The sequence below is a fragment of the Eurosta solidaginis genome, chromosome 1 (genome assembly GCF_040869045.1).
Source record: "Eurosta solidaginis isolate ZX-2024a chromosome 1, ASM4086904v1, whole genome shotgun sequence".
NCBI classification, from domain to species: Eukaryota; Metazoa; Arthropoda; class Insecta; order Diptera; family Tephritidae; genus Eurosta; species Eurosta solidaginis.
This window is the reverse complement of record NC_090319.1, coordinates 272,394,960-272,422,531: the sequence shown is the minus strand read 5'-3', so window position 1 is coordinate 272,422,531 and position 27,572 is coordinate 272,394,960. Positions and strand designations below refer to the sequence as shown.

The 27,572-nt window shown below is 39.3% G+C and overlaps 1 protein-coding gene across 1 annotated transcript; it reads left to right on the top strand.

Moving 5' to 3' along the window:
* The first annotated feature begins 4,643 nt into the window (after window positions 1-4,643).
* Or82a (Odorant receptor 82a) lies at window positions 4,644-25,676 on the top strand. Its single transcript, XM_067770307.1, has 6 exons — window positions 4,644-4,989; window positions 8,616-8,799; window positions 24,747-25,092; window positions 25,197-25,301; window positions 25,389-25,541; window positions 25,626-25,676. Exons 1-6 carry the CDS (start codon window positions 4,644-4,646, stop codon window positions 25,674-25,676), a joined length of 1,185 nt encoding a protein of 394 aa, XP_067626408.1.
* The last annotated feature ends 1,896 nt before the right edge of the window (window positions 25,677-27,572 follow it).

Sequence of the window (27,572 nt, the reverse complement as noted above, 5' to 3'; positions counted from 1 at the left end):
ATAGGTAAGAGTTTAACTTGTTACAGTATCCAGAACGAAGTTGAGCAAGAGTGACACGCGTTTCCCTGGGGAGTATGCGTTCCTCTTCCTCAAGTTTTGGATACTTTTCTTTAAGTACTGGATTCACCGGGTAATTCCCGGCATAAAGGTCCGACGCTTGTTTATCGAGCTCACCAAGAACCTGCTTGTGTTTTTTCGCTTCATACGGCTGGGTTCTCAGGTGCCGTATTTCCTCAAAATGCTTACGGAGATGACTCCTTAAGCCCCTAGGCGATGCTGTTTCATCAATCAGATGTTTGTTGGGATGCTCAGGTTTCTGGGTATTTAACAGGAACTGTTTTCCAGCATCTCATTTCTCTCCCTGATGGGGAGTATTCTCACCTCATTTTGCAGATGGTGTTCTGGGGACATAAGAAAACAGCCCGTGGCAATTCTGAGAGCAGTATTTTGGCAGGCCTGTAGCTTCTTCCATTGGATAATTTTTAGGCTTGGCGACCATATGGGTGACGCGTAGCACGTAATCGGCTGGCTAATTGCTTTGTATGTAGTCATGAGCGTTTCTTTATCTTTTCCCCAGGTACTGCCAGCGAGGGATTTGAGCATTTTGTTACGGCTCTGAATTCTCGGAACAATTGCGACTGCGTGCTCACCAAAATGTAGATCCTAATCAAACGTCACACCCAAGATTTTGGGGTGTAGGACAGTCGGTAGCGTAGTGCCATCGACGTGGATGTTCAAAATGGTCGATATTTGGGACGTTCATGTTGTAAATAAGGTTGCAGAAGATTTAGTCGGTGATAATGCCAGGTTTCGCGAGGCGAAAAAACTGTAGAGATCAGCGAGGTAGCCGTTTATTTTATTGCATAGCTCATCGATCTTTGGGCCTGTGCCTGTGGCCATTATTGTGCAGTCATCGGCGTAGGAAACGACTGTGACTCCTTCCGGTGGTGAAGGTAGCTTAGATATGTAGAAATTAAACAAAAGTGGGGATAGGACACCACCCTGTGGCACCCCTTGTTTAATTATCATTGGTTTTGATGTTTCGTTTCTAAATTGCACTGATGCCTGCCGACCACCCAGATAATTTGCGGTCCACCTTTTAAGATATGGGGGAAGGGTAGACCCTTCCAGGTCTTGCAGTAACGAGCCTTGGTTGACTGTATCAAAAGCTTTTGATAAGTCTAGCGCTACGAGTACTGTTCTATGGGGGGTATTGATTTAAACCGCAATTTATCTGGGTGCTAATGGCATTAAACGCGGTGGTAGTGCTATGGAGTTTTCTGAAGCCATGCTGATGAGAGGCTAGCTGCAAATTTGCTTGGAAATAAGGGAGCAAAATGACGTCCAGCGTCTTTGCTACTGGCGATAGGAGAGATATCGGACGATACGACTCTCGTATGTTAGCTGGTTTCCCAGGCTTTAGTAGCGGGACCACCTTGGCCATTTTCCATTTCTCGGGTATGACAAAGGTGGAAAGAGACAGGTTGAAGACATGAGCTAAATATTTGAAACCCTCTTTCCCTAGGCTTTTAAGCATTGGCATGGCTATGCTGTCTGGGCCCACTGCTCTGGATGGTTTAGCATGACCAATGGCGTCCTCAACCTCTTTAGCGGTGATGGTGATTGGTGACGCGCTGAATTTGTGTTTATGAGCGTGTCTGTTGGCCCTCCGTCTATCTTTGTCGACCGTAGAATGCATTATATATTGTCGGCAGAAAGCGCTCGCACTTAGTCGGATTCGATAGGGACTTTACGGTGGACCAAAAATTGCCCACACTGGTAGAGAGGTTACAACCTCTTAGGTGCTCCTCCCATTTCGCCCGCTTGTTTTCGTCCATAAGCAATCTGATGCGTTGGTTTATATCCCTTATTTGGGGGTCGCCTGGATCAAGCTGTCTTATAAGGTCACGTTCTCTCGCTAAGTTCGCGGCCTCCGCCGGGAAGTGGGACCGGATTTCGGGAATTCTCCCGGCGGGAATGAAAGGGCCGAGGCGGATTGAATGACCTTACGGAGGGCACGCTCCCCTTGGCGGGCATCAGTCGGGATAGGGAGGGCAGCAAAGAGGTTGTCTGTAAAAGATTTATATTCTTCCCACTTTCCTTTTTTGAAGTTTATGAAAGTGCGTTTTTCGGTGACGATGAATTCGGCGGTACCCTCGAGCGAAATAAGTATAGACAGGTGGTCGGATGCCAATGTTACCATCGGCTGCCAGTTGACGCAGTTTACGAGTTCTGCGCTCACGATTGGGATATCTGACGAACTGTGACAGCTTCCTACCATACGTGTGGGGGAGTTTTTATTTATTGTGCAGAACGTGGTTTCTTCTATTTGATCTGCCAACATCTCACCCCTACTGTCCGACCGCAAGTTTGATCGTGATGGGCATTGAAATCGCCTAAGATAATGCGATTGTCGTCAGTGAGTAAGGCTCTGATATTAGGGCGGTACCCACTGGGGCAACAGGTGGCAGGAGGGATGTAGATTTTGATGATTTCTAGGTTTGCATCGTCTGACCGGACAGATAGGCCTTGACGTTCTAAGACATTGTCCGTGCGGTCGATGCCAGGATCAAATATATAATATTGCACAGAGTGGTGTATAATAAACACGAGGTCGCCTCCATTTCCGCTCTCGCGGTCTTTCCTGTGGGCATTATACCCAGAGCAGGTCTGCAATGCGGATCTTGCTGTGAGTTTAGTCTCTTGAATCGCAGCAATGCAAATGTTGTACCGCTTCATGAAATCGACTATCTCCGTAATCTTCCCAGTTAGTCCATTACAGTTTAACTGCATAATTCTGAAGTGCATAAGGGGAGACGCCACCACTCTGGGGGTAAGTGACGGGTGACTACGCCTGGGTTGTGGAAGGCCAGGATGCAATTGCTGTTGTGGCCCTGGGACTGGCCGTCCTTGGGCAAGCATTGGGGTACCCGGATGATTTGGGTTTGCGTCCTGGCAAAATGGCGCGATGAAACCCGTCGGGGGGTTGCCGTCGCGGAGACCAGAACATCTAGGAAAGTGGCACCACCCAAGGCAGGAGCTGCATTGGGCGGATGTCGCAAACATATATATTCTGTGCTGGCAAACGGTTCAAACGGAGGTAGGGACTAAGAATCTGTTTCCCTGACCTACACGATTGCTGCCGGAAAAGAGGGGGGAGAAGACGGGGGCAGGGGCTGATGCTCAGCATTGCTACCGACTCTACTAAGAAGGTAGTATTTATGAGTGGTAGCAGTTGTTTGAGTTGTTGGCGCCGTGGGGCGCGAGCAGCAGCGGGTACTTGTTGTGGCTTGCTGAGCAGCAGGGCTGCTGTAAGGTAGTGGGGGGGGGGGGGGCGCTTAGGCGTAGACTACGGGACGCCCTTGGGCGTGAACAGCAAAGAGCCACAAAAGATTTATAAAAGTTACCTGGACGTCGGGTTTTGGGATCAAGCCCAGAACAATCTGTCCGATGCAACCATCCCTTACACACTGAACAGAGTATGACCATCCTAAAAAGATTATTTTCCGGCAGATGCAGCAACACCATTTCTCAGGACCGGGGTCAGGAGACGGACCCGGATTGGATTCGATGCCTTCCCGGAGTAAGAGAATATGGAGCAGTCCTGCTGCAAGGAGCTGCTGGGAGGATGACAATTTGTGGGAGGGACGCAACAAATTAAATGAGGTCACACTGAAATGACAGTCCTTGGTCGGGAAAAATTCCGAGTCGCTCCGGTACATAGAACCGCCTGCTTTGGGAAGCGCTTCGGCTATTATCGCACCTTACATTTATTTATTTTTATTCTCCGGCGAAATTTTGACAAATTAACCCTCTTCGCAATTGGTGCTCGCGCTATAATGAACTGTATAACTGTATTAGTTTTGAATATTCGGTCTGCTAAGGCCGTAAGGAAATACTCTCACGTCTGGCATTATATTTTTCAAAGAGTTTTAATAAGATGTCTATTTTTATTTCAATATTAATTTTGATTTAAATATTGATTAAAATTAAAATTTAACTTAATTAATTTTATTGTTTATAATTTTGTTTTTTTATTTTAAATTTTGTTTTTACACTTATGTTGTATTTGTACTGTATCTTATATCCAGTAGTCGACCGCTTTGTGTCTGTGTTGACTTTAATATAGTAAATAAATAAAAAAATAATATAAAACAATAACGGTAACATTAAATCTAAGTTCACGATGTTATTGTTGTTGTTGTAGTTAGTGTTTTGTAAAGTGTTATCGATGTTGATCATTTCCCAGATTCCCGGACTATTTTTAAAACTATACCCACTTCGCACTTCCTGAGGCATCCTACAGCAAAAGTTCTAAAAAAAACTGCATTATTAACCAAAATATTCCTATATGACACATAGAGCAAGAAAGGGTTAAATCGCAATTCAAACTGATTACGCCATCATTTACAAGCATAAATACAAAACAAGTAATTATCGTATCAAATGTGACAATTAATTACGAGATAATTGTATGTATTTGAAACACTTAAACGAAATATGTGAATATTCCATAGAAGTGACAATAGTTTGTGACATTGAACGAAAACCCAATACGGTTAAACGACAAAAGACAGAAAGTGAAATACAAGCTGTAAGAGCTGCTGTGTGTGAAGTAGATAACCAACGCAACATCTTCAACAATGCCTGTAAATTTATTTAGGATACAACGAAATTGTCTGTCTCTAATGGGTCACCAAGATATTTACGATAACAATAATAAATTAAATGAAAATGAACAAAAATCCAAGTATTGCCATAACTTTTGTCAAATGTTGAAGAATGTGTTGTTGTTGTTGGTAATGGTGTCGGCACAATTGCCAATGATGGATTATATTATATATCATATTGACGATTTGGCATTAGCAACGGCTTGTCTTAGTATTGTTTTCACCAATGTACTAACGGTCATTAAGACTTCAACATTTTTGGCTTATAAACATGAATTCAAACGTTTGATGGCAGAATTTGAATTGATGTATGACGAATGTAAGTTGATATGGCTATTGATACGAGTATAAGGGTGGGTCAAATTGTTCAGGTGAAACTTTTTTCTTTAACAAATTGTGTTATTAAGGGAGCCGCTATTTTTGGCAACATCAAACCGTGGACTTGCCAGATCCTAGCTTGGTAGGATGGTGGCAATTGGTCGATGAAAAGCCAATTTTCGTCTAAAATGTGTTGCATAGTGTATTCAAATAAAATATTCAAATTATGAGAGCTGGAACCGCCCCGACCCAAAAAGTACCGACTTGCCACCTCCTATCCTGGAAGAAACCCTTGGCAAGTCGGTTCAAAGAAGGAGCAATTGCACCAAAATATGGTGCATGTTGTATTCAAATAAAATATTCAAATTATGAAAGCTGGGGACGCCCCGACCCAAAAAGTACCGACTTGCCATCTCCTATCTTGGAAGAAGCCCTTGGCAAGTCGGTTCAAAGGACGCGGTATGCTTAAACTATGTTTTATTCCGAAGTCACCCTTTCTCGTTTTTTTGCAGATTCCTTCTATGTGAGTTAAATTAAGCTCAGCAATAAAAGTTTACGAAAATTCCCTGAGCGCGTTTTGAGAAAATTGCATTTTAGTGAACCACCTTTGAACCGATTTGTAAAGAGTTTCTTCCAGGATAGGAGGTAGCAAGTCGGTACTTTTGAGGTCGGGGCGTTGTCAGCTCTCATAATTTGAATATTTTATTGGAATACACTATGCAACATATTTTCGCCGAAAATTGACTTTTCATCGACGAATTACCACGATCCTGCCAAGCTAGGATCTGGAAAGTCCACGGTTTGAATTTGCCCCAAATACCAGTAAACGAGTTATACTGGTCCCATTTGAATACAATATGCAAAATGTATTTTTCAGTGGGCTCCTGGACTTTGTAGTTTTCATGGATTCGTGAATTTAATAACTGATATTTATAAAGTGGGTTATATCAATGACTTTTTGATAAGTTTAATCGTTGTTTGCGATATTACGTGTTGCGCGTTGTATTGTTGTTGTATTTTATATCAGCGCATCTAGCCATCGAGATAGCGCTCAGAGAGTAGACTTTTGTGTAAATAACAAAATCTGTGAATCCAGACAACAATAGATGAAACAAAAGGGCGAATGGGAATAGATGGGAATGAAAAAGCCGATAAGTTAGCTAAAAAGGGCTCATCAGTTGAAGCTTGCTCCGTAGACGTCGCAATTAGATTGAGTGAGATTGAGAGAAGGCGAGAGGAGCACATTATCGATCAAACGGGAAAGGCGTGGGTCCAAGCGCGGGGCCGTAAAGTGTCGAAGATTATATATAGGTCTTACAACCTTAGACTACTATCATTAAAAAGAGAGAACTGTAGACGCACGACGAGTATTCTTACTGGACACTGCCTTCTGGCGTCACATGCCTTTAAATTAAGCTTGGCCAGTGATAGCAGATGTAGGAAGTGCGGGTTGGAGGAGGAAACGATCGAGCACGTTTTGTGCCTATGCTCTGCTCTTGTCAGGCTAAGACTCCAGCTATTAGGAGTGATACAACTGTCACATCTAGAAGCAGCAAGTGGCGTAAGCCCTAGGCCAAGCCTCTAGTATTTGCCAAAAGGATGGGGTTATTTTATAACATAGTTCCTGGTTTTGATAGGATGTTTCAGGTTGGTCGTTAAATAAACTTTTGGTAACACTAAGGACTCATTCGGTCTATGTGAGGCCCTCATGGACCAGTCAGTTCAACCTAACCTAAGGGACGGTAAAGAAAAGCAAAGGAAGGGGGAAAAACAGGTCTGAAAGAAGTTGGAGGAGAAAAAGAAAGAGTATAGATATGACGATACCTTATGATGGCAATGGTTTTGACTTCACAAATGCATTTTGGTGAACCGGCCTGAAGGATTGAGAAGTTGTTGTTGTTGCAACAGTGCTTCGCTTTATTCAACATGGTCGGACCAAAGAGACATGAGTGTTAGAGGCGTTAATTCTACACTACAATTGAAAAGACGGTTGGGGCACATTACATGCGGGATAAACACTGGGTGTGTCCGGATTGATTCTGGATAGGTAAGAGTTTAACCTTTTAAAGTTTCCACAAGTTGTAGCGTCACCATTGAGAGATTCCTTTCCCCAACTACGTGTTTTGAATATTTGGCATTTAGAGTGGGGTTCGCCTAGAAATTATTAGCATTAACCTTTGCCGACTCCCCATTCAATTGTAGGGTAAAATAAATCAGCCTCACGCAAGCCAATCTAATTCCGGGGCGTATACAAATCCGGCAACATACCGACCTTATCGTTACCATCATCACAAACTTTCACGGAGTGCTTTTGCCGTTATAGCACCTACGGTGATATGCTTATAGCGTGATGGTAATGAAGAAGAAAAAGAAGTAAAATCGGATATACTTATTTTATTTACAGGTTCAATCACAGTTTTGGTTGCAGTTAGTGTCACGCTCATGACTACATTGACAATTCGGTTTATAGAAATTCTTACGACTGCGTTATTGATCATGGTATCAATGAAGGTTACAGCTAAAGCTTTGATTAAGTATAAATACAATATGGTTACGGTTACTAGCATTGTAATAAAAACAGTTACGGTTACAGATATGGCTATGGGAATGGGAATTTGTACAGTTAATTTTAAGGTTATAGAATTAGTCACGGTTATGGTTAAGTTTGTTGAACTATTTAAATTTATGGTTATAGAAATAATACGGTTACGGAAATTGTTTAAGTAGCATTCAATATTACGGTTACGGATTTGGTTTAAAGCACACTTACAATGGTTAAGGCTATGGTGACATAAAAATTTATGATTATAATTAAGATTAGGTTTGTGTTAAAGAGACAGTAACGGTAAGACTTATAATTATAGAAACAGCGACTGTCACAGTTATGATTAAAAAAAAAACAAATTCGGTTAGGATTGCAGCTATGGTTATGAACAAAGTCATGGTTACATATACGGTGAGCGCTTCCCAAGGCAGCCGGTTCTATGTACCGGAGCGACTCGGGATTTTTCCCGAACAAGGGCTGAAATTTCAGTGTAACCCCATTTAATTTGTTGCTTCCCTCCCACCCCTTACGGTGATAGTTGTAAAAACAATCGCGGTAACGGTAATAGTTGCTGAATAGTAATGGTTACAAGCATGAATTTGGAAATAATGATAAAAAATTAACGGTTGTACACATGTTTTAGAAATTGTTATTGTTCCGGTTACGGTTATAGTTATGGTTATGGGTTTGCTTTTTGTTATTGTTATGAGTATAAACACTGCTGTGGTTATGCTCATGATTATGTTTATAGTTATGTTTATGGTTGTGGGAATGGTTATGATGATGGTTATTGTTATGGTTAGGGTTATGCTTATGGTTGTGGTTATGCTTTTATTTATGGTTATGATTATGGCTATGGTTATGGTTATGGCTATTACTACGAAGATTACGGCTACATTATAAACATAGATATCGAAAAAATCTTGACAACATATTTTTGACATAGCCGTAACCTTGGCATTCTCGTATTTTATTTACCTCAACAAAATTTGACCCATCTTAAGTGCTTTACAGATGATTCATGAATGCAGATGCAATGCCGAATTTCATAACATTTTATCTTACGAGTTGTCGAATTTCAGTGAATATAATAGGCGCCAAAAAGTGTTTGGTGACGGCCAATGTCGCTGCAAACCGATTCGTCAAGTTGTATTTCTACAGCGTCTCTTGTACGGGCTTGTATTTTTCTATAAAACCATTGATAAGCATGATTTGGGCTAAGCTGCATGGGAAGCCGTTGATGAAGGAGCTGCCAATGCCAATGAGGTATGAAAAGAAAGATATATGGTGTGACATAAATATTTTCAGCCCTGATTTTATCTTTTAAGCTATTCATATAATTCGGTTTTGTTAATACACTCAACGGGTTAATATATGCATGTACATAAACTATAAGACTTACGTGGCCAGAACAAATTTCAAAATAGTTCCATGATTGGGTATTAATTTTTTTTTTAATTGACAAAGTTTCCCCGGACTTTGCAAAGAACTCCAAAGCACAAATCATCGATGTTTTTGGATAACTATATCCAACTAGCAGAATATTTCCTCCTCCACTTAACCAAAAGCAGGGGGTCCTATACTCTATTTTTTAAATGGTTTTATTTAGCTTGACTTGAGCGGGCATTCAGAATTTTGTAATTGAAATTTATGTAACTTCCCGATAAGCTACAAGCTTGAAACTTGGAATATAGTACAGAACCCGATGACAATGCAATAATAAGCAAAAAAAAAACTTCGTTAGGTGGCGCATCGATCGATATATTTGAAATAAAATAATTAAAAAAAAAAACTTTTAATTAAACGGTTTTATTGAAGACTAGCAGACCTGGCAGACTTTGTTCTGCCCTAAATTTGGTCTATCTGCATACATTTTAATAAGCTTTTTCCGTCTAACTCTGCCCCGCCCCTCTACACGTTTTCCTAATATTTGTATTCGCTCCTCCCTCCGTATTTTTCGCTTCATCTATCTCCATCTTCGTCTCATTCTATCTCTTTCTCAGTCTCCTTCTCCTTCTCTCTTTTCTCTTCTCTCAAGTTTTCTCATTCTTCTTCATATCTTATTTCCAGTCCCAGAGGGTGGTATGTATTTTGTTCCAGTCCCATTCCGAGTCTCAGACCCAGTCCCACTCCGAGTCTCAGTCTCAGTCCCAGTCCTAGTCCTAAACCCAGTCCCAGTCCGTCTCTGGTCTACTTCCCGGAAAAAAGCATTGTAAATACTAATATATGCAAATCTATATACCAAATTTGAGCCAAATCGAAAAGGACGTATGTAAATACGTATGTGGGTATTATTAATTCATGTCTCTATTTCGGCTTCGCATGCATATTTATCAGTTTTGCCAGGTTGATGCGACTAAATCGAATTTCACAATGAAAATTAATTTAAAGCTTTGAGCAACAGCTTTTATTTGATATCCATAATACGCACAAATTCTAGGGCTATCCGGGCCCAAGTTTTGGCCTATATCTCGAGGCCCTAGTCCCCCAGCGGTGTAAAACTTACTCTGTACTAAAGCATACATCAACAGCTTCAATTTGATATCCATAATGTAAAAACACATCTTAGTGTTACCCTGATCCACGTTTTGGCTTATATCTCGAGACCCTAGTCACCCAGGTGTATGAAAATTATCCTCTACTAAAGCACTCACCAACAGCTTTCATTTGTTATCCATATTCTATAAACACATTCTAGGGGTACCCGGGTCCACGTTTTGGCCTATATATCGAGACCCTGTGTGTCGATCCTGAATTTTGCTATATTGCTATAACCCTCACGGAGCCCGAGACTTTTCCAACGAATGCAAAACCGTGGAAATCGGTTCGTGCGTTCTGGAGTTAGAGCGTCAGGAAGTAAAACTCGACTTATTTTTATATTATAGACAATACTTAACTGACGTAATAATAATACGAAAAGCTAGAAAATAATTTAGTAGGTCCTAGGTACTAGTCATCACACTCCTCATCAATCTAGGGCGTTGATCAGACAATTAAATAAAACGTTGGGCGCGTGAAATTTCTAAAAATGTGAAGATATGCTACGCCTAAAAGTTTAAAGATTAAAGTTCAGTTGGTCTTAAGTTAGTTAGGACTATCAATAGAAATTTGACGCGTTCAGCGCCCTTATTTAATTGTCTGATCAACGCCCTTCATGTAAGTATTGTTTTCAATAAAATCGTTTAACTTAAAAAATGTTTTTTAATTATTTTATTTTCAAGTTTTTAGTCTTTATTTAATTGCCTATTATTTCTTATTCTATTTAGTTCATTTAGTAACTCATTATTACAAGGACTCTTTCCTGACAATTTGTTACAATATAAGTCCTCAATACATAATCCTTCCAAAGACTTTACTCGACTCTGCGCCACGTATGCTTGTCCCTCCTCCAAATCCAAAATATTTTGCTGTCACTTCTACCGGACTGTATGTAATATTTGTTCCAAATATGAGCCAAATCGGACATCATAGGTCGCTTTCTATTCATGTATGTATTATGTGTTCCACATATGGACCAAATCGGATCCCAAATGCGATTTCTTTTAATATATCGATCTTTGCGCCATCTAGCGGCGATTTTTTCATAAGTCGCTTTCTATTCTTGTATGTATTATATGCTCTAAATATGAGCCAAATCAGACCACAAATACGATTTTTTTGAATATCTCGATCCTTGCGTCACCTGCCGTCGTTTTTTTCATATGTCGCTTTCTATTCATGTATGTATTATTAGTTCCAAATATGAGCCAAATATCTCGATCCTTGCGCCACCTAGCGGCCATTTATTTTTCATAGGTCGCTTTCTATTTTTGTATGTATTACGTGTTCCAAATATGAGCCAAATCGGACCACAAATACGATTTTTGTGAATATCTCGATACTTGTGCCACCTAGCGGCGATTTTTTTATATGTCGCTTTCTATTCTTGTATGTATTATGTGCTCTAAATATGAGCCAAATCAGACCACAAATACGATTTTTTTGAATATCTCGATCCTTGCGTCACCTGCCGTCGTTTTTTTCATATGCCGCTTTCTATTCATGTATGTATTATTAGTTCCAAATATGAGCCAAATCGGACCACAAATACTATTTTTGTGAATATCTCGATCCTTGCGCCACCTAGCGGCCATTTATTTTTCATAGGTCGCTTTCTATTTTTGTATGTATTATGTGTTCCAAATATGAGCCAAATCGGACTACAAATACGATTTTTGTGAATATCTCGATCCCTGCGCCACCTAGCGGCGACTTTTTTCATAGTTCGCTTTCTATTCTTGTATGTATTATGTGTTCCAAATATGAGCCAGATCGGATCACAAATACGAATTTTGTGAATATCTCGATCCTTGCGCCACCTAGCGGGGATTTTTTCTTATTATTGTATTGTCATCGGGTTCTGAACTATATTCCAAGTTTCAAGCTTGTAGCTTATCGGGAAGTTACTTAAATTTCAATTATAAAATAAAATTCGTGCCGGCCGTCCACCCTGTCAAGTCAAGCTAAATAAAACCGTTTAATACCAAGTAAGGAAGCTGTACATTTGAAATGCTGTTGCTATTTGTTTCGTGAGCTTAATAGTGCTACAAGGCTGCGCAATAATACATATATATATGGTACTATTAGCGAATTTTATAATGATTTTTATTAAACGGAAACACAAGTGAAGAAGTAATGACAATTCCATTATTTACACTAAAAAAGGTTTGTTTGTTCTTATTTGTAGGGTTGTATTTTGGCAGCCGCTTCTAAAGGTGCGAGCAGCTTAAACGTTTTGTGGGTGCGTTAACGCATAGTATTAAGTCATAACGTTGTCGACGCACCACAGTATTCCCCTCCTAGAATGCTGTAGATTGTGCGATGAAGGCGGGTTTTATACGATCGATCGAAATTTTCGATTTATTCCCATTGACCTCGATCACATAAAATTTCGGATTTCGACTGAGAACTTTGTACGGCCCCTTGTAAGGTACTGACAGGGATGGACGAATTGAGTCATCCCTGATGAAAACGTTGTCTGTTGAATCTAATTTTGCATTTACAAAAGGCTTTTTCGGCGAATGCCAACTCGTGTCCATCGGTCGTAGCTCATTCATTATCTTACGCAGTTCCCTAACCAAATCCGCTTCGTTGACGTAGTTCGAACCTGATACGAACAAATCTGATGGTAGACGAAGAGTAGTTCCGTACGTTAATTCAGCTGGAGTGCAACCTATATCGGATTTAAAGGGCGAACGCAGGCCTAATAATATGAATGGCAAGTACGTTGTCCACTGATCGACTTGGTGGCATAAAATGGAGGCCTTGAGCGTCCGATGCCAGCGTTCTATCAATCCATTTGCCTGCGGATGATATGGAGTGGTGCGTAAATGAGAAATTCCCAAGCAGCGCATCAGTTCGCCAAACAAGGCGCTTTCGAACTGACGTCCGAGGTCGGAAGTGATATCAATGGGTACGCCGAATCGAGCAATCCAGCCACTGAGAAGTGCTTTAGCAACAATTGGTGCAGTCATATTTGGTATTGGATATGCCTCAAGCCATCTAGTATATCGGTCTATGACTGTTAGGCAATATTTGTTGCCATCCGAAAGCGGAAACGGGCCGACGATGTCGATGTGCAAATGTGCAAGGCGTTGTCTCGCACATTCTCGACGTTGTAGTACGCTCTGATTGTGACGAATAATTTTGTTTTTTTGACATTGAACGCATGTTTTGGCAAACATTTTGCTGTCGCACTGAATACCAGGCCACACAAACCGTTGAGTCATCAATTTAGCTGTGGCGCGCATACCAGGGTGCGATAGGTTGTGTGTTGCGTGTAGGGCCTGGTTACGGAACTTCTTTGTAATGAAAGGGCGAATGTTAGCGGTCGAAACATCGCAAACTACTCTCTTTTGGCTAAAAGGTAGTAAAATGCTTTTTAACTTGAGCGAATGGTTCTTACTGCCGTCAATATATGAAGTTAGCTCTACAACGTTAATTTGGTCGTCAGCTAGTTCGTCGTAGTTAATAGGCGTAGCCGTTAGTGCGTTAATGCGAGAAAGCAAGTCAGCAGTCACATTATCCTCACCTTTAACATGTCGAATGTCTGTTGTTATTTGTGAAATGAACTCCAACTGTCTCACTTGCCGATCTGAAGCTTTGTGTAGTACCTGTGAAAATGCAAAGGTAAGAGGCTTATGATCAGTATAAACATGGCAACTGCGACCCTCCACCATATAACCAAAGTGGCGCATAGCAAAGTAAATCGCAGAAAGCTCACGGTCGTATGTACTATAACGCGCTTCGGCTGGCGTAAATTTCCTCGAAAAGAATCCAAGCGGCTGGAGATTCCCATCAACAACTTGATTTAAAACCGCTCCGGCTGCGTAGTCGGATGCATCAACCCAGAGTGAGAGCTCTGCATCCGGCAGAGGGTGAGCTAGCATGGCACAATTAGCGAGCTGTGCCTTACATGCCTCAAAATGATTTTTTGCGTTCTCTGTCCACACAAGACGAGTGGTGTCGTTTCTCTTATTGCCAGGAATCATAGCAAATAATGGCGATTGATGAAACAGAGCATTAGGCAAAAACCTTCGATAAAAATTCAGCATCGCCAAGAAGCGTTTAAGCTCTTTTGCGACGACAGGCAGGTTAAAACTAATCAGCGCGTCTACACGAGTAGGTAAGGGTCGAATACCATCTTTCGTGATGGAGTGGCCCAAAAATTCAAGTTCTGATACGTCGAAGCGAGACTTAGCTACATTGATCGTTAGATTGTTAGTGCTCAAACGACTGAATACCAAACGGAGATGTTCTTTGTGTTCCTCAATGGATTTCGAAGCGATACAAATATCGTCTAGATAAGTAAACGTAAAATCCAATCCGCGAAACACTTCGTTAATAAGACGCTGGAAGGTTTGTGCGGCATTCCGTAAGCCGAAAGTCATGTGGGTAAACTCATATAACCCAAATGGGGTTGTAATCGCAGTTTTGCAAATATCGTCTGGGTGTATAGGCACTTGATGAAATGCCTTTTGTAGATCAATTTTAGAAAAAATAGTTTTACCTGATAATATCGTCGAAAAATCCTGGAGAAAAGGGAGCGGATAACGGTCCGGAGTGGTAATAGCGTTCAGGGCTCTATAATCGCCGCAGGGCCTCCACGAACCGTCGGCTTTTCGAACTAAATGCAAGGGGCTGGCCCAGTAACTTGACGATGGACGACAAATCCCAAGCTTGATTAGAGATTCGAATTCCGTACGAGCAGCTGCTAATTTTTCTGGCGATAAGCGCCGAGGTCGTGCGAAAGTGGGTTGTCCGTTCGTAGTAATTCGATGGAAGATCGATGACGTTGTTTGGCTACCGATCGGCTTCGGGCGTGTAATTTCAGTGAACTCTCTAAGCAGTTGAGCAAACTTTTGAGTGTAGTTTATAGTAGAGATGCTTGAAGATTCTAGCTCCTGTGTCGAACATGGGGCCTTGAGTAGCGTAACTCGGTCAATAAGCCGTCGGCCTTGTAAATCGACAACAAGTCCGTGGAAGCCAAGAAAATCTGCGCCCAAAATAGCTCGCGATACATCCGCAAAAACGAAATTCCACAACAACTCTCGTCGAAGCTTTAAATTTAGATTTAAAATAACTTCGCCATAAGTAGAAACGGCTGTGCCGTTCGCAGCAAACAATTGCATAGTTGTAGGACTTGCTCGAGCTAATTTTGTTGACTTCGGAATGACAGAAACATCAGCACCTGAGTCAACCAAAAACTTGATGTTGGATGAAGGGTCAAAAATGCAAAGTCTATAACTTTTCGAAGAACCAGAGTGTTTGCCGATCTCTGATATTAAATTAGCTGAGCATTGTTACTGTGTAGATTGTTTTTGATCAGTTGATGCGAATGAACATGGCTGCCGACATTTAGTTTCCTTATTGCCAAATTTGGCATGATACCAACAACTTTGTTGGCTTTGATTTGACCTTGAGCGGGATAAAGATCTAGCACGTGGGGGAGCTTTTACGCTTTGATTATCTAAAAGCTTTCCGACTTGCTTAGTCAAAGCAGCAATCTCGGCTCGTAGGTTAGAAATCTCACGTGATTGTTGAGGTTCGACACTAACCTCACATACCTGCCCTTCTTTGAGAGCGACACAGTCAGTTATAGAATCGGCGATTTTAATCTTTTCGCTAATAGGTACACTTGTTGCAATTATTGCTGCCTGTGTGTAGGCTGGTAAACGACTTACCCAAAGATCGTGCAAAATGCTTTCACTAAGTGTTGGGCCGGCGGTGCGACGCATCTCGTTGTACAAATCACTTGGTCGTCGATTCCCTAAGGTGAGCTCTTTCAAAACTCTTTGGAGGCGGCGTTGCTGGCTTTCGGTGAAATGCTCAATTAACTTTTTCTGAATGTAAGCGTAACGTCCAGTTGCAGGTGCGCTCTCCACAAGTGTTCGAAGCTCCATAAGTTTAGTCGGAGGTACACTTGCAAGTACGATGCTGAATTTTGCCGCGTCAGTTGTAATTCGCGAAGCTTCGAACCAGAAGTCTAATGAATAAAAGTAGGCTTCAATATTTTCCTCAGACATCGTGGGAAGCGGCAATCGTGGTGTATGCAATTGTGACAGTGTGGCATCAGGAATGGAGGATCCACCTGTTACCATTGTACTATCGTTTAAAGACATTCTTCTTACTTAGAAATTTCAAGAATTGTTCGAAAACGTGCGGGTCACCAATATGGTACTATTAGCGAATTTTATGATGATTTTTATTAAACGGAAACACAAGTGAAAAAGTAATGACAATTCCATAATTTACACTAAAAATGGTTTGTTTGTTCTTATTTGCAGCTTAAACGTTTTGTGGGTGCGTTAACGCATTGTATTAAGTCATAACGTTGTCGACGCACCACATATATATGGTTTATTCTCAACTAATTTTTCTTCGAGTTATGGCTCCCGAAACATAGAAAATTGCTTAGTCATAAAAAGGGGGGTGCCACGCCAATTTTTTTAAATTAGAAATTTTTCCTATTTATTGTTATAAATCCACTTGGGCAATGAAATACCATTGATATAAAGCTATCTTTTGCAAAGTTATAGCTTATTTTATTCGTCCACGACCCTTTTAAAAATCATCAATATAAAAGCGGGCGTGGTTCTTAACCGATTTCGTTAATTTTTCTTCAAAGCATTTCTTGTAGTAAAGGCAATCTCTCTGCCGAATTATGTTGCGATAGGTTTAACGATTTTTGATTTATGATTAATAATATTTGTAAAATTGATTTTATCACAGGTGGGCGGTGCCGTGCCCATTTTAAAATTTTTTTTTAAATTTTTATCAAGAGTCTCAATATCAGCCCACATGTCAAATTTCAACATTCTTGGTGTTGTATTTACTAAGTAATTAGGTTTTTTGTGTTTTCCAAAATGTTATATATATAAAAAGTGGCCGTAGCTATCATTCGATTTTGCTCATTTTCAATACCAATCTTTTCTGGGTCCAGATAAGCTCGTGTACCAAATTTGGTGAAGATATCTCACTATTTACTCAAGTTATCGTGTTAACAGACAGACGGACGGACGACAGACGGACGGACGGACATGGCTCAATCAAATTTTTTTTCGATACTGATGATTTTGATATATGGAAGTCTATATCTATCTCGATTCCTTTATACCTGTACAACCAACCGTTATCCAATCAAAGTTATAATACCCTGTGTACAAGTACAGCTGGTATAAAAATCGTATTTGTGGTCCGATTTGGCTCGTATTTGGAACACATAATACATACAAGAATAGAAAGCGAACTATGAAAAAAGTCGCCGCTAGGTGGCGCAGGGATCGAGATATTCACAAAAATCGTATTTGTAGTCCGATTTGGCTCATATTTGGAACAAATAATACATGCAAAAATAGAAAGCGACCTATGAAAAATAAATGGCCGCTAGGTGGCGCAAGGATCGAGATATTCACAAAAATAGTATTTGTGGTCCGATTTGGCTCATATTTGGAACACATAATACATACATGTATAGAAAGCGACATATGAAAAAAACGACGCCAGGTGACGCAAGGATCGAGATATTCAAAAAAATCGTATTTGTGGTCTGATTTGGCTCATATTTAGAGCACATAATACATACAAAAATAGAAAGCGACATATAAAAAAATCGCCGCTAGGTGGCACAAGTATCGAGATATTCACAAAAATCGTATTTGTGGTCCGATTTGGCTCATATTTGGAACACGTAATACATACATGAATAGAAAGCGACATAGGAAAAAAACGCCGCCAGGTGACGCAAGGAACGAGATATTAAAGAAAATCTTATTTGTAATCCGATTTGGCTCATATTTGGAACACATAATTAATACTAGAATAGAAAGTGACCTATGAAAAAAATCGCCGCTTGGTGGCGCAAGGATCGAGATATTCACAAAAATCGTATCTGTGGTCCGATTTGGCTCATATTTGTAACACAATATATACAAGAATAGAAAGCGACCTATGATGTCCGATTTGGCTCATATTTGGGACAAATATTACATATAGTCCGGTAGAAGTGACATCAAAATACTTTGGAGTTCGTGGAGGGACAAGCATACGTGGCGCCGAGGTGAATAAAGTCTTTGGAAGTATTATGTATTGAGGACTTAGATTTTAACAAATTTTCAGAAAAGAGTCCTTATAATAATGAGTCACTAAGTGAACTAAATATAATAAGAAATAATAGGCAATTAAATAAAGACTAAAAACTTGAAAAAAAAAAAAATGATTAAAACAAAATTTAAGTTAAACGTTTGTATTTAAAACAATACTTAACTAAGTAATAATAATACTAGAAGCTAGAAAATAATTATGTAGGTCCTAGGTACTAGTCATCACCCTCCTCATCAATTTAGGGCGTTGATCAGACGCGTAAAATTTCTATTGAGAGCATTTGAATTCATACAAGTGGCGAATTTTTGATAAAAGCGTTGACAATAGTAAACAGCCTCGATCACCTGTTTAATCGCAGTTCGTTTACTTAAATCATTTGCTTAATAATCTTTTTCAAACATTTTTGTAGGCGGCTGGTATATTGCATTATTTACATATTTTAAAACGTTCGCTTAAGTGGCTGCTCAGATTTTATCTGTTAACTAGATTTTAGAAATGAATAGAAATATGTAGTCTGATTTTCAGTATACACATTCAAAAGAAAATCTGATTTGAAACACAAATGGGCAATTCATCGCAGTTCAATTTAATAACCGCGAGCAAAAAACAAACCTATTTTCCATTCTCTGGACATTCGCGACCGCCATTCTCCCTGTCTGCTATTATTTGACAGGTAAGTATGGCAATGTAAGAATAGAAAGATTTTTCACTTGTATGAATTCTTAATGATTGATAGTCAACCGTTCATTTCTTAACAAATCATATTTTCATATATGTATAAGTAAGACAAACTGAACCTTAATCAGGTATGCTACGACTCCCGTTTTTAGAAATTTCACGCGTCCAACGCTTTTATTTATTTGTCTGATCAACGCCCTAGATCGGTGAGGAGTGTGAGGATTAGCACCTAGGACCTACCTAATTATTTTCCAGCTTTTAGTATTATTATTATTGCTTATTTAATTAAGTTTTGTTTTCAATAAAACCGTCTAACTAAAATTTTTTTTTAAATTATTTTATTTGTGCTGCGTTAAAATCCAGGAAAACGAACATGAACAAGATTATCGAAATATCAGATGCTTGCAGATGGCACTCGGAGTCGGGAGAAGAAGTAGAGCGATGCAAATTGGAAAGAAACTAAGCCTTACTATTTGTTTATCCAGATCAAAAATGTGAAAAGGACAAAATACATCGGATCCAACAAATTCATGAAGATAAATGGACATGACCTAGTAAACTCAACTCGTCGTTCTGAGTCCAAATTTTCTTCTTTTGATACTTTTAAACTTACGACAGTGGACCGAAGTTAATACCATTTCATGTTCAGGACAGATATCATAATGCTGTAGTTGAGCATTTGGAGTTCACCTCGTCCTTCAGAAATCTAATTAATGAATGTCAGTTCTTTTATGAAGATACCCCTCTTAATATTCCTTGAATTGAATTAACTAACAGCTAACGGCTATTGGAGTTGACAGCAAGCATCAGTCCTATTGTTGAGCATTTGGAGTTCACCTCGTCTTTCAGAAATCTAATTAATGAATGTCAGTTCTTTTATGAAGAGACCCCTCTTAATATTCCTTGAATTGAATTAACTAACAGCTAACGGCTATTGGAGTTGACAGCAAGCATCAGTCCTATTGTTGAGCATTTGGAGTTCACCTCGTCCTTCAGAAATCTAATTAATGAATGTCAGTTCTTTTATGAAGAGACCCCTCTTAATATTCCTTGAACTGAATTAACTAACAGCTAACGGCTATTGGAGTTGTACTAATTAAAATATCCTTTGCAGCCATCACCATGAATCCTTGCTGACGTCCATATAATCATAAAAGATGAACTTTTCGAATACTTATTCCTGAATTAGATTTGTACATATATTTGGTTTTTCTCAATACATATTGGCCTTCAGAAGCTCAGTATTTCTTCCTTCCAGCTATTATCATGACTTTAAATTTTGCATAATATATAAATAATAAGATGAGCCCCGAAACACCGTACCGTTTTGCCCTTTTTTCTACCCGCTAATTTCAGAATTTCGAACTTGAAGTTTAACTCAACTGCTTTTGGCATGTTATCATTATTGATCTGAGAGTCTATCTTTCATTAGGCCAGATAAGTAATACTTTCTTCCCAGGGCATGCCAACTTCACCATCTATATTTTCTTCTTCGACGGGATTCATTGGATTGTATAGTATAACATTTTCAATGTGGTGTCAGCTTCTCCAACCCAATTGTCAAGTCTATATATCGGGAGCGCATCCTGGTTATGTAGAGGGCGGGGGACTGGCGACCCCAAGTTCGTCACGGAAGGAGAGCCAAGTAGTTGTATTGTGTTCATACGAAATAATTTTCACGAACTTCAGAATGTTTCCTTAATAGTGCTATTTTTTTGAACGTACCGGATCAACATGATGCGAAAAGGTCAATGGCCTCGATAAATCGTTTTAAAACCTTGGAGCAGTCTTCCAATCGATACAAGAAGAAGAATAAACATTTTGATACTTTTATTGAGCTCCATATCTTGGGCTTTGGTATGGTGGGGTTCAGCGATATATGCACCCAATAAAACTGTTAGCTTGTGCAATGCTTTTGTCCGTTTGGGACAGCTTCCTCTAGAATTGTTATAATTATCTCCATTTTACTATTTCTCCCAATAGAAGAAGGAAAGCCTGTAACTCGGCTCATCATTCTGAGCAAGAAAGTAAGCAGTTCCTCTCCCACAGGTACTTGTTCCTTTTTTTTGCTTAATGTTTACATATCGAAGCTCTCTGCCACGCGCAAGGCGCCAAATTTGTATGCCGATAAACTCCCGGCGAGCCCTGTCCTAAGTGCCGAATACTCGAAAATCGCAGCCGAGGAAACCACACTTCTTATGGATACACACGCCGCTCTGGCACAACTTTGAGCTGAATATTGTAAAGTCTTACTTATCCAGAATCCACCTTGTCATACGTATTGTATGTCGCACATTTAACGCGTTTTTATACCTTTCATGAAAATGAAATGGTATATTAATTTCGTCACGCAACCCTAAATGGTAAGACAGCGCCACCATTAAGTATACCGAAATAATCAGGATGAAGAGCTGAGTTGATTTAGCCGTGTCCGTCTTTCCGTCTGTCTGTTTGTACGCAAACTAGTCTCTCAATTTTTGAGATACCTTGATAAAATTTGGTGAGCGTGTGTATTTGGGTGTCCGATTAGACATTTGTCGGAACCGGCCGGATCGGACCACTATAGCATATATTCTCCATACAACCGATTTTTCAGAAAAAGAAGATTTTTTCATATCTTCCTCAATTTATCAGATTGAAGCTTAAAACTTCACCATATACTTTCGTATATTGCACATATTATTGTCTGAAAAAATTTATGAGATCGGTCGTATATATAGTATATATCCCCCACAACCGATTGTTCAGATAAGGAACTTTTCGTAATTACTGCCCTATTTTAAGAGCTAGAGGCTTCAAATTTCAACAAATGCTTACGTATATAGCATATATTGATGTCTGAAAAAATTATAGAGATCGGTTGTAGATATAGTATATATCTCATACAACCGATTGTTCAGATAAGAGACTTTTCGCAATTTCTACCCCATTTGAACAGCTATAAGCTTCCAATTTCACCGACTGTTTACGTATATAATATATATTGTTGTGTAAAAAATCATAGAGATCGGTGATATATATAATATATATATATATATGATGGTATATATAGTATATATATTTTTCTGCAATTTCAGCCCCATTTTAACAGCAAGAAGCTTCAAATTTCACCAAATGCTTACGTATATAGCGTATATAGTTTTCTGAAAAAATCATAGAGATCGGTGGTATATTTATTATATACCCCATATAAACTTTATTTTTTTCCCCTTTTTTACGGCTAAAAGCTTAAAATTTCAACAAATTTCATCAAATACTTACGTTTACGTCATATATTGTTGAAATACGTGATTCATAGTCATAGTTTTTACATGCAGACCACAAAAACCCTGAAACTTTGCATCCTCACACAAAGTACCTATTTATTTTTATACTCAGTTGAGCATAGCTTACAGAGTATATTAATTTTGATTGGATAACGGTTGGTTGTACATATATAAAGGAATCGAGATAGATATAGACTTCCATATATCAAAATCATCACTATCGAAAAAAAATTTGATTGTGCAATGTCCGTCCGTCCGTCTGCCCGTTAACACGATAACTTGGGTAAATTTTGAAGTATCTCGATGAAAGTGGGTATGTAGGTTCCTGGGCACTCATCTCAGATCGCTATTTAAAATGAACGATATCGGACTATAACCACGCCCACTTTTTCGATATCGAAAATTTCGAAAAACCGAAAAAGTGCGATAATTCATTACCAAAGACGGATAAAGCGATTAAATTTGGTAGGTGAGTTGAAGTTATGATGCAGAATAGAAAATTAGTAAAATTTTGGACAATGGGCGTGGCGCCGCCCACTTTTAAAAGAAGGTAATTTAAAAGTTTTGCAAGCTGTAATTTGGCCGTCGTTGAAGATATCATTATGAAGTTTGGCAAGAACGTTACTCCTATCACTGTATGTATGCTTAATAAAAATTAGCAAAATCGGAGAACGACCACGCCCACTTTAAAAAAAAAAAATTTTTAAGTCAAATTTTAACAAAAAATTTAATACCTTTACAGTATATAAGTAAACTATGTCAACATTCAACTCCAGTAATGATATGGTGCAACAAAGTACAAAAATAAAAAAAAAATTCAAAATGAGCGTGGCTTCGCCCTTTTTCATTTAATATGCCTAGGATACTTTTAATGCCATAAGTCGAACAAAAATTTACCAATCCTTGTGAAATTTGGTAGGGGCTTAGATTCTAGGACGATAACTTATTTCTGTGAAAAAGCGTGAAATCGGTTGAAGCCACGCCCAGTTTTTATATACAGTTTACAGTCTGTCCTTCCGCTCGGCCGTTAACACGATGACTTGAGCTAAAATCGATATATCTTTACTAAACTCAGTTCACGCACTTATCTGAACTGACTTTGTATTGGTGTAAAAAATGGTCGAAATCCGACTATGACTACGCCCGCTTTTTCGATATCGAAAATTACGAAAAATTTAAAAAAAAATGCTTTAATTCTATACCAAATACGAAAAAATGGATGAAACATGGTAATTGGGTTGGGTTATTGACGCAAAATATAACCTTAGAAAAAAACTTTGTAAAATGGGTGTCACACCTACCATATTAAATAGAGAAAATGAAAAAGTTCTGCGGGGCAAAATCAAAAGCCCTTGGAATCTCGGCAGGAAGACTGTTCGTGGTACTAAATATATAAATAAATTGGCGGTATCCGACAAATGATGTTCTGGGTCACCCTGGTCCACATTTTGGTCGATATCTCGAAAACGCCTTCACATATACATCTAAGGGCCACTCCCTTTTAAAATACTCATTAAAACCTTTCGTTTGATACCCATATTGTACAAACGCATTCTAGAGTGAACCCTCGCCCACCTTTATGGCGATATCTCGAAAAGGCGTCCACCTATAGAACTAAGGCCCACTCCCTTTTAAAATACTCATTAATACCTTTCATTTGGTACCCACATCGTACAAACAAATTCTAGAGTCACCCCTGGTCTACCTTTATGGCTATATCTCGAAAAGGCGTCCACCCATAGAACTAAAGTCCACTCCATTTGAAAATACTCATTAACACCTTTCGTTTGATACCCATATTGTACAAACGCATTCTAGAGTCACCCTAGGTTAATTTTCCTACATGGTGATTTTCCTTTATTTTGGCTCCATAGGTCTCAGCTGAGTATGTAATGTTCGGTTACACCCGAACTTAGTCTTCCTTACTTGTTTATTTTATATTTATCTTATACATCCGATTATTTGGAGATTACGAACGGCATTCATGAAAGGTATGAAGTCTTGGGCACAACCGAAGACAGTCCCGTCCTTACTTGTTTCAATTGCAAAATGGAACCAATTCCTGCAACAACCAAATCACTCGGGTGCGTTAGAGTATATCGATGACAATTTGTGAGTGATTGCACTCATTGGATAGCACGCAGCACTGGTACAAGATGAAAAAGAAGATCAATAAGCGTCACTGTCAAGACTCTTGCTCCATGAAATTTGTCTCTTCGGTGAAAAACTGAGTCAGCCAGCGTTACCTTTTTTTAAGTTTTAAAAGTAAGCCAATACAACACTTTCCTTCCTTACAAAGGCTAACTCATCGCTTTGTGCGCTATTGTGTTTTCTGGCTTGCGATCCGGCCATACGATTAGCTTCCTAACAAGGTTAAGTCAGCGGTCTTCCGTTCGATACGCAAAGAAGACGCTTCTATCAAAGCAGCAATCAACCTCCCACTGCCCTTCTTTGTCGCAGAACAGATCCTTAAGCATTAATTAGTATTTAACTTAACGGTCTAAGTCAAAATTTATTAAAAATTAGAACTCTAACCTAATAAAAAGGATTAACTGCCAGTCTTCGACATTCATTATATTAAAATTTAAATTTCATAACACATTTTCTTTTTCTACATTTAAAAAATAGGTTCCCGTTTGATTTTGAATCCACGCCTGGCTACCAATTTGCCTACGTCTATACAATCCTTGTCACAATTGCCGTCGTAATGCATGCAACATCTGTTGATGGTCTCTTTGTTTCATTCACCACAAATCTACGTGGACATTTTCAAGCATTGCAATATTTCATCGAGACTAATACTTTTGACAAATCCGATGCTCTGCTACAACGTGAACTCGGCTCCTACGTTAAATACCATGTGCATTTGTTGTCAATGTCCAAAAGGGTACAAGACATATTCAAACCAATCATTTTTGGACAATTTTTCATGACATCGTTGGAAGTGTGTGTCATCATCTATCAGCTGGTAACGGTATGTAAGCACAATGCAATTTTATACTGATTTCTTCAATTCTTTTTCTAAAGCATTTTTCGTTACGCTTATTTTCTAACTTTTTATTGTTCTTGTTGTTGCAGCATATGGGCGTTTTCATGGAAATGGTCATTTATTGTACATTCTTAAGCTCAATTTTGTTACAATTGTTGATTTACTGTTATGGCGCTGAATTTCTAAAAATTGAGGTACGCAGTTTTCTGTTTTGCCGTTTCTAAGGTCTCAAGAACTTTCTATGGCAGTATTAAATTTTGACATTTTACTATTACGTGCAGAGTTTAGCAGTCGGTTCAGCTGTTCAATTGTCACAATGGTACAATTTACCGCCACGTCATCGTTATGTTCTACGGCTGATGATGCAACGTTCACAACGTGAGATCAATATTAGGGCGGGCTTTTATGAGGCATCGCTAGGTAGTTTCGTAAATGTAAGTAACCGACAGATTAAATTCAATATTTATGTACTGCAATTTATGGTGTAATAGGTGTAATATAAATAATTTATTTTGTAGATTTTGAAAGCAGCCATGTCGTATATTACTTTCATACAATCGATTGAGTAGAGAAGCTATTTGGAAGGATTTTCGAAGAGGCGCTTCGAAAATGTTCAAAAATAGATATGGCGATTATGAAGTTTATTTATGTGTAATGGTTTTTGCTTTAGCTGTGCACTTTTATTATTATTACCAATTATGTTATAAAAGCAGTTTGTTAAATTTGTTTTAATTACTTAATTGGCGATTATCGATTAAACGGTTATGGCCGTCTATTCTTCGTTGGCCACACTCAGAGAATTTTAATCGCTTTTCAATTGATCCTACCAGCGGATTTGGGGCCGCCCTCTTCCTCTGCTTCCATAGGCGGTTTCTGATGAAAATACTTTCTTAGCTGGAGCATCATCTTTCGTACGCATGACATGACCTAGCCTGCGTAGCTGCTCTGTTTTAATTTGCTGGACTTTGTTGATGTCTGCTTAAACTTGTACAGCTCATCACTAAATCTTCTTCTGTACTCGTAGAGGTCCGTAAACATTTCTGTCGAGCACAGAGCCGCTTGATGTGGTGTTTTCGTGGTCCATGCATCTGCACCATATAGCAGGACGAATACGATAAGTGACTTGTAGAGCATGATTTTCGATTGCCGAGAGTGAACATTTTACTTTTCATTTGCCAACCTACTCCAAAGTAGCATTAATTGGCAAACGTGATTATTCGCTGGATCTCACGCTGTTGTTGTAGTTTGGGTTCAGGATGGTACCCAAAAAAACGAAGTCTTTTACTATTTCTAAATTATGCCTGCCAGCAGTGGCGTGGTTGCCAAGGCGCAAGTGCGGTGACTCTTTGCTCGATGACAGAAGATACTTCGTTATGACCTCATTCACCATCAAACCCATGTTTTCCGCTTACTTTTCCAGTTTGGTGCGAGTTGAACTAGCCGGTCCATGAGGACCTCACATACATTAAATGAGTCCGTAGTGTCCAGGTAAGACTAAGCAGAACCATGCCAGCCAAGGGACCTTCAAGCAAGTCTGCGGTACCTTTTATCAACCGGTTATCGACTAGTTATCGATAACAACCAAGATTTGCTTATTTTCAGTTACCGAACAAAAAACGGATAAATTGTCGATAATTGTTGTTATGGATAACAAATAGATAAATTTTCTATGAAAACTTTATAAGACGTTGTTAACCAACCGATAATATGTTGATAACAAACCAATCACAAAAGCGATAAAAAAATAGTTTGGGTTGACGCTTTATCGGCTAGTTATCGATCCCAACCGATATTTGCTTGTTATCAGCTATTTTTGCAAACCGACAACTTTTCGATTATGGCTTTTAACGATATCAAACGGATAAATCGTATGTGATAAACTGATAACACGCCGATAACAGAAATATATCTGTTGCTATAGATAACACAGCGATAACAGCAAAAACAAACCTCTAAAAAAACCAATGACGACGTTGTTGTTCTTGTAGCGATAGAGACTTTCCCCGGAAGCGTTTGCCGGATATAGATCCGGCATGTTCCGGTAACAAGCACCATTAACGTATAAGCCCGGCCATCTCAGGAATGATTTAATATGACAACATTGAACTTTCTAGGTCATCCCGCTTTCCTCCCTTTAGTTCGTTGAGGGACTTGGCGTCGCCAGATCCTCGGAAACTTTGGAAGTTAAGGTGTGCAGTGGCGTAGTGAGGTTTTCTTGCGCCCTAGGAAACATATTTTTTTGGCGCCTATAAAGTCGTAGGCTGAAGCATAATAAAAATCGCGGTGGTAGCATGGGGCAGCTGATTATAAACTTTTTTATTTGATTTGATACATCAACTTCCGGCGCAGTACGATTTTGACATTTGTCCATCGAATTTACAAAAACAAAGTACATGGAACTTTTATTTATTTTTGTAGGTATGTCACAATGCTGCCACCTTGTCTTGCTCCGCCATGATACAAAT